Source organism: Eptatretus burgeri, chromosome 9, assembly GCF_056783735.1.
Source record: "Eptatretus burgeri isolate ZD-2024b chromosome 9, Ebu_testis_v1, whole genome shotgun sequence".
NCBI classification, from domain to species: domain Eukaryota; kingdom Metazoa; phylum Chordata; class Myxini; order Myxiniformes; family Myxinidae; genus Eptatretus; species Eptatretus burgeri.
The window spans coordinates 45646709-45659378 of NC_140969.1; the positions used below are offsets into that span (position 1 = coordinate 45646709).

The 12670-nt window shown below is 43.1% G+C and overlaps 2 protein-coding genes across 23 annotated transcripts in view; one reads left to right on the forward strand and one right to left on the reverse strand.

The window, feature by feature from the left end:
• The window catches only part of NAPEPLD (N-acyl phosphatidylethanolamine phospholipase D), a 40755-nt gene extending 35402 nt beyond the window's left edge, over positions 1-5353 (reverse strand). For 5 of the 12 annotated variants that reach the window (XM_085895005.1, XM_085895002.1, XM_085895000.1 and 2 more), the window contains exon 1: positions 5146-5299. The gene's annotated coding sequence lies outside the window, so the exon portion shown is untranslated. Of the gene's footprint in view, positions 1-4472; positions 4519-4863; positions 4950-5145 lie in introns of all 12 variants that reach the window. The other 7 variants (XM_085894999.1, XM_085895001.1, XM_085894998.1 and 4 more) reach the window with 7 other exon arrangements.
• Positions 5354-6157: 804 nt separating this feature from the next.
• The window catches only part of LOC147020041 (uncharacterized), a 56577-nt gene continuing 50064 nt past the window's right edge, over positions 6158-12670 (forward strand). For 6 of the 11 annotated variants that reach the window (XR_015061623.1, XR_015061620.1, XR_015061618.1 and 3 more), the window contains exons 1-3: positions 6210-6365; positions 9760-9916; positions 10154-10231. Coding sequence is in view for 4 of the 11 variants with exons in the window: in XM_085895041.1 (XP_085751167.1) it covers positions 9844-9916; positions 10154-10231; positions 11030-11169; positions 12470-12594 (416 nt within the window). In the remaining 7 variants the exon portion in view is untranslated. The other 5 variants (XM_085895041.1, XM_085895043.1, XR_015061622.1 and 2 more) reach the window with 5 other exon arrangements.

Consider the following 12670-nt stretch of genomic DNA (forward strand, 5'->3'; position numbering starts at 1 on the left):
GGGAATAGGGTAATTGATTTGAATAGGGAAAAGGGTTCAAATAGGGTAAAGGGGTAAATAGGATAAATTAGGGAATAGGGTAATGGATTTGAATCGGGTAAAGGGTTTGAATAGGGAAAAGGGGTAAATCGGGTAAATTAGGGAATAGGGTAATGGATTTGAAATTGGGTAAAGGGTTTGAATAGGGTAAAGGGGTAAATAGGATAAATTAGGGAATAGGGTAATGGATTTGAATAGGGAAAAGGGTTCAAATAGGGTAAAGGGGTAAATAGGATAAATTAGGAAATAGGGTAATGGATTTGAATCGGGTAAAGGGTTTGAATAGGGAAAAGGGGTAAATAGGATAAATTAGGGAATAGGGTAATGGATTTGAATTGGGTAAAGGGTTTGAATAGGGAAAAGGGGTAAATAGGATAAATTAGGGAATAGGGTAATGGATTTGAATGGGGTAAAGGGTAATGGGTACTAACTTCACAGACGTCTCAAAAAGCCAGGCATTCTGTATCAATCACTTGCCAAGTTGCTTGCACAGCGGAGTAAGCAATCAAGGGAGGTGCTTGACAAGCGGTAAACAAGCCCCTTGCGAACGGAACGTGCCCAAAAATGTCCGCCGTAATCGTATTTAAAACGATTGGTGGCTATTTCTTCAATTCTACTGTCACACAGGACAATATGAAAACGTGCAGACTGCAGTTCATACTTTTATTGTTACTTCGACTTCTCATCATAATCTATATCTGAGCAGAGTACCCACCCTACAGGCAATCTTGTTCCATACCTTGATTTGGTTGGTGTATAAGCAACTGACAGATCTGTACATGCAAAAAAAAAAAATAACCCAAGCTACGTGCATGTATAAAAAAAAAAAATGTGGGGACAGGAATACTGCGTTGCAAATGGTGGGACTTGTAATACCCCCCCCTCCCCCACACCTGTAGGCGGTGCGACACGATACACATTTACATAGAGAATTTGCATCCCTCCCCCTCCCCCCCCAAGACCACCGGAAAAAGATAACACCACCTCTATACATTAATTAGGGTCATGCTGATCCGATATAGCAAGTCTGCATGGAATCGGCCCACAACTGTCGGAGGAGTAGCACGGCAAACATACAAACACTGGTCCGTGAATTCCAGTGAGGATGAGGGAAGAAAGGGGGAAGTGATTGTGAATTTCACGTTCCATCTTTATTTACTTTTAACATGGTTCTAAACAATCGGGAACACGAACAACACAGGCATGATAGAACGAATGGCCTTCTCATGCGCCAAAGTTCCATGTATCTTTACTGTTCTGGGAACCATATGCATACAACATACAGTTGTCCTGAGTCAGTTATTCCATTAATATACGTGTAGTTAGATCCCTTCCTTTCATCTAGCGGGACAGCAGGGAGTGCGTTGCGATGGGCTATTACTTAGGATTAATAAATCATTTTTCCCCCTTTTATTTTATTTCCTCCTTTTATTTTCTGACGTGAAATAGTCTTCGCTTGCTACCCTCATTTCGATGGCCACAGCGTACCACCGTCTACCCAGCGACTCGTTTTCAGAGGCAAAATTCCGACGTTCAGCTGGACACACGCCATAAGCTGCACCGCCAACCATCTTCCCAAGGCCAGGCGTGGGCGGGCCAGGCCGGCCTCTGGCTGAAACCCCTCCAAGAAAGGTGGACCACGTGAAGGGCCGGTCAAATTGGGATGCTCGGATCGGACAATGACGTTGGTTTCGCCATGGTTCCTCCTCGAGCTCCGGGATCTATAAAGTACGGAGCAATCCTCAGAGGAAGGAGGTTGTTGTAGATCGAAAGGAAGAAATTGGTTGTTGTTGGTCGACTGAAAGAAAGAAGTCGGTTGTTGTTGATTGAAAGGAAGAAGTCGGTGGGAGTTGGTTGAAAGAAGGTTGAAGGCATGAGAAGTTGGTGAGAAAGTGGAGAATTGAAGGAGTTGTTGTGAAAGTGTTCCTGTGGCTTGGCTCTGCCTACGTCTCCCCTCGACGGCCCACCTACTGCACTGGTCCCCGCCAACATGACCTCGACCAAGCCTCTTATCTGGTCCTGTCTACTGCTCCATTATCGGCCTTGGACTCCACTCTTCTCCACTCGGGCTCCTGCTACAGACATGATTACCACTCGTACGGCTGTGGACCGAACTACACAACTTTTGTCGAATGCCGCACCACGGAGCATCCCTCCCCCGAAACGCTCAGGTACCGAGAAACTGTAACCTCAACTCCCTCCCTCGCTGGCTGCAAAAGTTCCTTTCACAATTCGGTCTACTTTGGCTGAGTGTGTGTCTGAGAGTGTTGGCGCCTGTCCGTTCAGTAAGCCTGTATAGGATCTTTCATTGTTGTGATTGTTGCTATATTAATCTCGCGTCAAGTCTGCACTGTGTCTGCTTTGTAAGTTTCTTGTATAATTGTCGTACCCCACACCTCTCATCTTTCCCTGCATTACATCCCCAATAAACCTTTTGTTGTGCCACATGCTTTTCCTCGCTTATTGTAAATAAATAATAATTGTAGAAATGTTCCCAGCTCGCCTTTGTCTTTTCCCTCATTGGTCCAGCATGGTTCGGATCCAAGTTTAGCCGGGTCTTTATTCCCAACAATCCTTCCTTCAAGCCGGTACGTCCTTGTCAGTGCCGCTCGGCTGCGTCCGATCCGGAAAGGTAATCCGTAGTTGGTAGAGTGATCCGGTTCAGACAAGGAGTACCGAGGGCGTGGTTAATTAGGTAACCTGATTCGAGACGGGAGGACCCGAGGTCACGCGGTTGAGGTATTGGCATCCACGGTCGGTTAAGCAACCCGCCACGTCACGGAATTATCCGTGAGCGACAGCCTACAATTCTGGGGAGTCTGGTGGGAATCGACGTAGCTTTCTCCCACCTAGTGGTCTTCTCACCTGACCCTGCCGCCCCGCAACAGTATATTTGTGTAACGTTGTTGAGAACAGTAAGAAATGAGGAGGGGAGGACAGAGAGTTGGGGGTGAGGGTGCATGGAGTTGGAAGAGGGTTTGGGGTTTGGGGCAGTTGAGAACTTGAAGAAGAAAGGGGGGGATGGCAGAGTTTGCTTGGGGGAGGGAGAGCAGAGAGGGGACAGAGTTGGGATCGAGGGGTTTGAGACTTTTGACGGGGTTGGGTTGGGGTGGGGAGTTAAGGACATGGGGTTGGGAGGGAGTTTGAGGATTCGAAGAAAGAGGAAGGAGAGCACATAGTTTGGGTGTGGTGGTAGGATGGGTAGAGAGAGGAAAGAGTTGGCAGGTGAGTTTTAGTTTTATACAAATATGGGCTTGCCCTTTTTTTTTTTTTTGTATACCTTGTCGAGGCTCATATGAGAGCTAACACACAACTCACAGCAAGGGGGCATGAGACAAGAGGGGCGGGAGTGGAAGGGACAAAACAGTGGGGAACAGACACATTAGGTGAACTGTGGAAGGGAGAGGGATGGGGATGGGACGGGGAACATGGCGAAGAGAAGATGAACATTACAGGGACTTTCAGGAAGGAAAGCAGGGAAATTGAAGGAAGTGGGCTTGGGTGGATTATCGGGGGTAGAAAAGATCGAGGATTTGGATGGGGGAAGATAAGAGGTGGTGGTGAACAGCTGTTTTGAAAGCCTGGAGGGAAGAATGAGAAAGAATAGAGTGAGGAAGTTTATTCCAAAGGCGGGAAAAAAAAAAAGAGAAACTTTTTGTTGCGCCACATGCTTTTCCTCACTAATTGTAAATAAATAATAATTGTAGAAATGTTCCCAGCTCGCCTTTGTCTTTGCATACCTTTACCTCCATTCAGGAAAATTATGAAAACTCCAAGGGGTGATGACATTGTATGTCTTTTTATTTTTTTGAATTTTTTGCCTCTACAGAGCTGTCAGTTGCCTGTACACCGCCCAAATAAAGGTATGCGTCAGAAGAACGTGTTGTGCACTTGAGCCAACATTGCCCGTAGGGCAGGTACTCTGGTAGTTCTTTAAAATCTACAACCATACAACACCCTACTCCCCAAAATGCACAGTGGAAGATCCATACATAAGTTTGGCAGGGGGGGGGGAGGGGGTCCCCCTTCTGACTCCCTATTTAATACCTCCACCACCAAAGGTGAAGGAGTTTATGTTTACACCCCTCTGTCTGTTACTTGCAAAATCGAAGATTTTTCAAATATATTGGTTAGTCGATTTTGTTATTCTATCTGTCTGTCTGTTTGTCTGTCACCTACAGTTCACAATTTTCAACCGATCTTCGACACATCGTAGACTTTGTCAGAAGTCTATTGTTGAGGTCAAAAGGTCAACACAGGCCCAAAGGGCAACAACTTCAGTGACATTTCTAAAATCCTCATATTTCATCCAATTAACTTGAAATTTGAAGAGGATTTATATATTTCAGGTCACTGAATTTAACCACCAATTATTTTGTAGGTCCACATAGGCCAAAAGGTCAACATCAATTCTTCCTTGCCACACACCCAACCTGTCCAAGTTTTGTCCGGATCCGTCCACAACTTTTTGGAGGCATCCTGCACACAAACAGACAGACAGACAGACAGTTAGGGGTGAAAACATAACCTCCTTCACCGTCCATGGCGGAGGTAAAAATGATGTTGCTAAGTAGTTCCACCACAATCCCACAACAAAAGTAATATGTCAAAAGATGTCGTGATGGTAAACCATGAGGATTGGGGTATAGTCATGTGGTTTCATTCCGACCTTGTTTGGCCCTTTTTTTTTTTGAGATTTCATCCTTCTGCGTGTTTTTACATTTTTATAAAATAAGGATCACGGGTCTGTTCACTTTCCCAGCAGCTAGCTAGCGCTTGCCAAGCCAGCCGTTCCTTATCAACGGTTTCCAATGGAGTGCTTACGTCACTTAGCGAGCGCTGTACATGAAGCTTGGTAACTGAACACACCCATGTCAATGTCAAGTTGGCACTTGAGAGCAGCTGGGACTCTTTTGGAAGAAGACATGAATCAAAGTAAAAATCCGTGCTGAAATATATATATATATATATATATATATATATATATATATATATATATATATATATATATATATATATATATATATATATATATATATATATATATATATAAATATATAATTATATACGAATCTCCCCCCAAAATATAAAATAAATAAACCGAACCTGTCTGTGCTCACATCCTTCCGAAAACGTTAATCTTCTTCTTCATTTGCACTGCAGGACGTTCAAGACTCGAGAGGATGAAGAGAGGCGGCTCCTGCCATGTCTGTGACAGTCGTCGTACTCTTCCACCAATTCGTTGCAAATGAGGGAATTTGTGTTCCATTTAAATATATTTAGAATGATTTATGGCGAGCACAGATATTGTAAATGTAATGCGAACCAGAAGCGGGGGAGGGATTTTTGCGCCAAAGATTCTGACGCTAACTACACCGCCATGATCAAACATTCTGCAAAAATCGAAAACTAGCATTTCGAAAGACAAAAACAGAGCATTAAAAATTAAAATTACTATGGAAATTCAGCATAACAAAAGGTTTTCTTCTGTATTTACGAAAAATAATTATTGTACACCTTTCACAAATAGATTTAACAGCTCACTCTCTGGGCCGTCCATACACTGCACCCTCTTTTTTTCTGCTAATCGTAGATCCCACCGAATCCTTCGTGGCGCACTGTAACGTATCTTAAGTAACACAAGGATGGTCCCGTGTATATATATATATATATATATAGTTTTAATTTTTTTTTTTTTTGGGGGGGGAGTAATCTGTGTGAAAGCGGTTCTTGTGTGAGAAATACACAACATCAAGCACACACCACTATGACGAGACCCCCACGGCCCACACTCCGCACATGGCCGCTCGTCCAATCACTGTCCACTCTGCTGAATCATTATTCTGCGCTTATTTTGTCTTTATCGTTCATTAATTTAAACATGTCCATCATATCCCCTCATAACCACCTCCTTTCTCATGTACGATAATGTAAGACCCGTCGCTTCGATGAGGAGAATACCAATCTTTAAAATAATTGTTGTTAATGGAAAATAACATTAGGCCTTTAGGCGGTGTATAGATACCGGCGTCGCTGTACACTCAAGGGGCCAGGAAGGGGATAATGTTAATGGGATATTCATCACAGCCTTTTAAGATGCCGAATTTCGAATAATATACAACACACTCAGAGGAAGATTTTTTTTTAATTAATAATAATAATTCTCCCCCTCCACCTCTCCCTCTCTATCTCCCCCTCACCTCCTCTCCATCTCCCTTTACCCTTCTCTCACCTCCTACCCCTCTCTCATCTCCCCTCCTCCCCTCCTCTCCTCTCCCTCCCCTCTCTTCCTCATTTTGATCAAACTGTGGACGCAAACTCCTCAGGTGTGTATATGCAACATGTTATATGCTGCATGTACGTATGTGTATGTGATGTATATGCATGTATTGCTACACTGCGCTGCTGATTGTGTAGGGGGTACCCGTATTCCTTGATTAGTGATTTCCCCTACACCACCGTTGTTGACGGACGGATGCAGGCACGCCGAGACTGAGCTCCTTTTCTATTTATAATCATAAATGTCCGTCTGTCCGTCCATCTCCTCCATAACACCAAAACCATGAAACTTGGTGGCCCTAAACTTTGCATGCATACTAAGGGAGCTCTGGGGTGATGTATGAATGAAAACGAGATGTTTGGGTTAATTTAAACATCCCTTTTGAAGATAATTTAGGAGGTGCTCATCACGAAAAACCAAAATAAGCCTTACCAAGATGGCGCGACGCCATCTTGGTCAGCCCTCTGTCAGCTCAGTCGAGTCTGAAGCTGCCATTTTTTTTGGTCTGTTCAACAATGCCTTGGCTTGGAGCAGGCAGCAACGATTTCTTAACAATAAAGTTTTGTGTTTTTTTTTTTTCACTTTCCTCGCATATCGAATGCCTGATCATCATAGCTACGAATCGCTGGATACATTGCAATGCTTAATATGGAATAGGCAAAGCCAAGAAGCAAACGTATAATTCTTTACACATTCGCTTCTTAAATATATCAAATTAAAGTATTTTTGCTATGAAAAAATAAATATTACCTTAACATTACCTTCACAACAACAAGTACACCGCCAAGAACAGGATCTCATATGAAAAAAACATAAATATTACCTCAATATTACCTTCACAACAACTATACCGCTGAGAACAGGATCTCATCTAAAAAAAATTAATATTACCTCAACATTACCTTCACGACAACTACACCGCCGAGAACAGGATCTCAATTAAAAAAATTAATATTACCTCAACATTACCTTCACAACGACAACTACACCGCCGAGAACAGGATCTCATCTAAAAAAATTAATATTACCTTAACATTACCTTCACAACAAAAACTACACCGCCTAGAACAGGATCTCACCTAAAAAATTTAATATTACCTCAACATTACCTTCACAACAACTACACCGCCGAGAACAGGATCTCATCTAAAAAAATTAATATTACCTTAACATTACCTTCACAACGAAAACTACACCGCCTAGAACAGGATCTCACCTAAAAAATGTAATATTACCTCAACATTACCTTCACAACAACTACACCGCCGAGAACAGGATCTCAATTAAAAAAATTAATATAACCTCAACATTACCTTCACAACGACAACTACACCGCCTGGAAAATGGATCTCACCTAAAAAAATAAATACTAGAAGCGAACGTAGTATTCTTCTTACATTTGCTTCTGACTTTACCTATAACTTGTTCAAAACTGTATACGCAATTTCCAGTTACTTTGGCCTGGATTCGGGATCAGCGATCAAATAACGTAAATCACGATTAAAAATTATTTTTTGGATGATGTGGGAGATATCTTTATTAAAATCAGTGGAGGAAATATACATCATGTCTGATATTATTTGGGTCTTTCATGTCTCTGACGATGCCTATATCTCCCAGCATGCATCATTCCCCATGACAAAAACCAGAAACAAAAAAAAACCAGAAGCAAAAAAAAAAAAAAACGGAAGCAAAAGGGTCATAGCCAACAACATGGATTCCAAATTGCCAGGGTATTGTGTTGTTTTTGTTTTTCCTATTCTCTCATGTGCACGCGTTAAGTAATATTCACAAGATAGAAATAAAACCCAATCGTGTTTATACACCGCACAGTGTTTAAAAACAACCGGAAGCAAAAGGTCATAGCTAACGACACGGATTCCAAATAGCCAGGGGTATTGTGTTGTTGTTGTTTCCTATTCTTTCATGTGCACGCGTTAAGTATGAAGCTCACTGCGTTCGCTATAAACGCCGGGGATGCAAACGTTCGTGTCTTTATATAATTTCCGCACATTCCATAACCTCTGGAATCTCTTAATTGTTGTATCCCGACGGAAATACCACACAAACACAAGGGACCGGGGTTAGCACATCTCGTGCATTGCAGCCAACTGTAAGATAACTGTCCTTTATTGCAAAGCAAAGCAGCATCGCAATTCTCTTGAGATCAATGCGATCCAGATCGAGCCGCAGGAACTGCTTTACATTACATCTCTTCACCTTCAGAATGAAAATAAATAAATGAAAATCAATTTAAACATTGGATTCTCACTATGTCTCTCCAAAAGGACCATCTGGAATCCCCCCTCCCCCCATTGACTTTCTCAACAATCCTCTGGAAGAAGTCCTTTCTTTCAAGCTTCTGGGTCTCACTATCTGCCATGATCTTTCCTGGGAAAGCCACATTTCAAATCTGGCCTCCAAAGCCAGTCGCCGACTGGGAATCCTCCGTTAAGTCCTTCCTCGGCCCACCTGAGCTCCTGACCACTTACAAAGCTTTCGTCCGCAGCCTGATGGAGTACTACTCTCCCCTCTGGGCTGGTGCTCCTGCCCCTCACCTTTCTCGGCTTCACACTGTGAAAACCAAGGCATTTCGGATCATTGGCATCTCCCGCAATGAGGCTGAGTCTTTGGACCTCTCACTCACTCACCGCAGGCTGGTCGGTGGTCTTTCTGTCTTCTACCGTCTCCTCTCCAGCCTCCCCCCCTGCTCTCTCTCTGCGATTTGTCCCCACCACATTTCCGCAAGGCGCTCAAGGTCCCTCAACAACCCCCTTCTGGTAAAACTACCAAAATCACGAATCACTGCTCACCTTCACTCTTTCATTCCTCTTTTTCCCACCTTTGGAATAAACTCCCTCACTCTATTCATTCCCATTCTTCCCTCCATGCCTTCAAAACAGCTGTTCACCACCACCTCTTATCATCCCCTATCCAAATACTCAATCTTTTCTACCCCCAATAATCCACCCAAGCCCACCTCCTTCAAATTCCTTGCTTTCCTTCCTGAAAGTCCCTGTAATGTCCATCTTGTATTCCCATGTTCCCCGCCCCATCCCTCTTCCTTCCACTGATCTCCTAATGTCTCTGTTCCCCACTGTTTTGTCCTTCCCACTCCCTCCCCTCTTGTCTCATGCCCGCCTTGCTCTCTATTGTGTGTTAGCTCTCACACAAGCCTCGACAAGGTATACAAAAAATAATAATAATAATAATAAAAAGGTTAAATATTACAATCTCTCTAATAAGGGGCTTAGTGACAATGAAGCTACAGCATCCAATAAACCAAAATATGATCAATGATGTCCATGAATTAAGGTGTTGGAACCTGTTGAAGTTCCCATTAGTTCAACTTAAAATCGCACTCAGTTTGGTACAAAGTCAGATCGGTATCTTGGAGGATGTCGATTTCGCCTTGGATGGTGAGGTGGTTGTCTGATCAGGTCTGGATGAGGAGGAGGAGGAGGAGGAGGAGGAGGAGGAGTATCAGGCAGGTTAACAGCATCAAAATTCCCATCTGAATTCAAATGGGGGTGACCAGCCAGGTGCGACCTAACACATCGCCGGGAATTCCAATGAGAACCATCTTCGAGGACGAAGGTATTTGGACCGGCTTTACCAATAAAAATATGTTGCAAGAACAATATGTTGTGGCTGTGATTGAGATGATGCCAATTTGTGCTTATGAATCGGTCGCTTAGTTCAGACCGTTTCACCTTAGTTCAGGGTAAAGTGTCTACCTCTGCGACATCGGTCTGCATACTCATTTTCCCGTTGCTGCTTTTCTAGAATAGCACTTGCTATTCCTGTGTTACCTGATGTTTGGATTGGTTTCAGAGCTTCCAGTGGATATAGGAGTTTGCGACCTATCATCATTTCAGCTGGGGTACGCTGTGTTGGAGCATGTGTTGAGTGGTAAGTCTGTAGAATGGTTTGAACTGCATCTTTGAATGTCTTTCCATCTGTCAAATGAGCGGTGAGACTTTGCTTGATCACACGGTTTAACCTTTCTACTCCCCCGTAACATTACGAGTTGCAGCGGGCTGTGCGATGATGCTCTTTCCCGGTATGCTCCAAGAACGTTTCAAACTAATAATACAAGATGAATTCAAAAACACAAGATGAATTGTGGGCCATTGTCAATGATAATAACTTCGGGCAGTCTGGCTGCATATCGCAAAGAGCACGCTGAGAATGTTGATGATAGTCGTGGACGTCACGACTGACGTTGCAGCAATTTCTGGCCAATTTGAATGTTGGTCATGGATTACAACAAGGAACCTTTGGTTGTAAGGAGCAACATTTACTTCACCAAAAATGTCGACTTGAATCTGGCTCCATGGTTTCTCTGGCCAAGATATGGGTTGGAGTTGTGATTGCATTGGTTCTGAAGATTTCTCACTTTCTGTACACGCTTCACAGTCCCTGATGTGCGCTTCAATACATCGGTCAATACCTGGCCACCACACCGAATCTCGATTTTTTTGGGGGCATTTCTACATGCGTGTCGATCTAGTTTAGTTTATTCAATCGTGGTTCAGTAGTCTGATCCGTTTTGACCTACAATGAATAGGATATCAGGTTCACTTAAGTGACCCAGCAGTATTGGCGGCGGAGGTTTTGCACTCTACCGAGTGCTCCCCCTCTAGTTTTGATATTGTGTTGATAAATTGGTGTGGTGTTGAAGTGGCTCGATTGCTGTACCCTCACCAGTGCCTACACTCGCTGCACCCTCGCCACTGCCTTCACACTCTGCATCCTCACCACTCCCAAAACATTCACCACTGCCTGCTCCTGCTGAACCCTCTCCAATGCCTGTACTCATTACACCCTCACCATTGCCAATCTCCTCGGTAAGCTCACTCCACATCTGTAACCAACTATTATCTCCAAGTGTTTCCACATTCTTCTACTTGTTGAAATTTATCTATCTGTTCCTTCAACCTTGTAATAACTATCCTCAAGTGGGCTATTTCCTCACACTTCCTACAACAGTGAGTACCCTCTGCTTCCTCTATTCATGATATGGCTCACATTCAGCATCTATCACATTTTATGTACTCCTCTTCCTTTCTACTTCGCTCTCTATTTATAGACAACCTTATTTTCCCTACATTTTGCCAAGATCCCAACTGACTAAATGTTGGACTTAAACGCTAGGCCCCACCCTGCCTCTTCCAGTAAACGGTTCAGGGATTATGTACACTCCCAAGGGAGAATGTGTGACTGCATCATGCAGATCAAGACAGAATATAGTTTTCCTCATTGCTGAACAATATGTGACTTCTAAAATGACATAATCTGCCGCGGAATGCCCAGTGCGCATGTGCAGAAACCCCTGGAAACTGGTGCATTTGGTGCAATATAAAGTTTATCATGTATACGAGATGAGGATCGTTCCCTAAAATGGCTCACAAAGCTTCAAAAAGAAGCCAAAAATACTTGGAAACGTCAGTCTGTCCATCCACAAACATCAGTTCATGATTGAGGAACAACTTACTTTCAATGGAATGTTGTGTTTTGAACATGAATCGGAAAACAAACATGTAGTTTAGCACGAGTTTAGCTCTGATTTTGTCCTGATCGCGACTGCGCAGAGTGGAGTTTTTTGTTTTTACTCTGTCCACCTGTCTGGCAGTTAAACTAAATTGAAAATCATTCCAAACAGTAAACCTGCTGTTTTTAGCGACGTCATAAAGGACACAAACAACAGGCACGAATAACTAATGTAACATGTTAAATAAGGTGGTACGAAAGAGGCTGCATCAACTTCCAATATTTTTTTTTTCCTTCATCCTTTTAAATCTTTATTTTATTTCAACGGAATTATATATTTAAACATGAGAACATGAATCACCTTTTTGGCAATTTCAAAAACTTGTCGTTGAGCAGTACTTGGACAAAATATTATTACATCATTTTTACGTCATCTCGACCATTCAAATTTGCTGTTCGCAGACCCCGTCAAACAATTTTTTTCTCAAGACTGCTTTGGGGAAGGTGTTCCATGAGCCCTAGTTTATTTTATCTTTCTTCTTCATATGGTTTGAGTTGAGCAGACTAGCTGGTGAAATGGTCATACCTGGTTAGAGCAGTGAGCTGTTGCATCGAATTCCATCCTCCATAAAGTTTCTCCTCCCCTCCTCCACCCAGTGGTCTACTGTCTGTATTTCACCACAGTCACAATCTGCAGTGTCAGCCAGGTTCCGGGCACAAAAGAGCCCAACACCCATCCGGAGACAGTTCAGACAGACAGCACCACTCCTGCATTGTAGTAGGTATGATAGATATTGGCAGCATTTGTTGCCATCTAATAATGTTTTACCCTTAAAATCAGTGCAATCGTATTGGCAT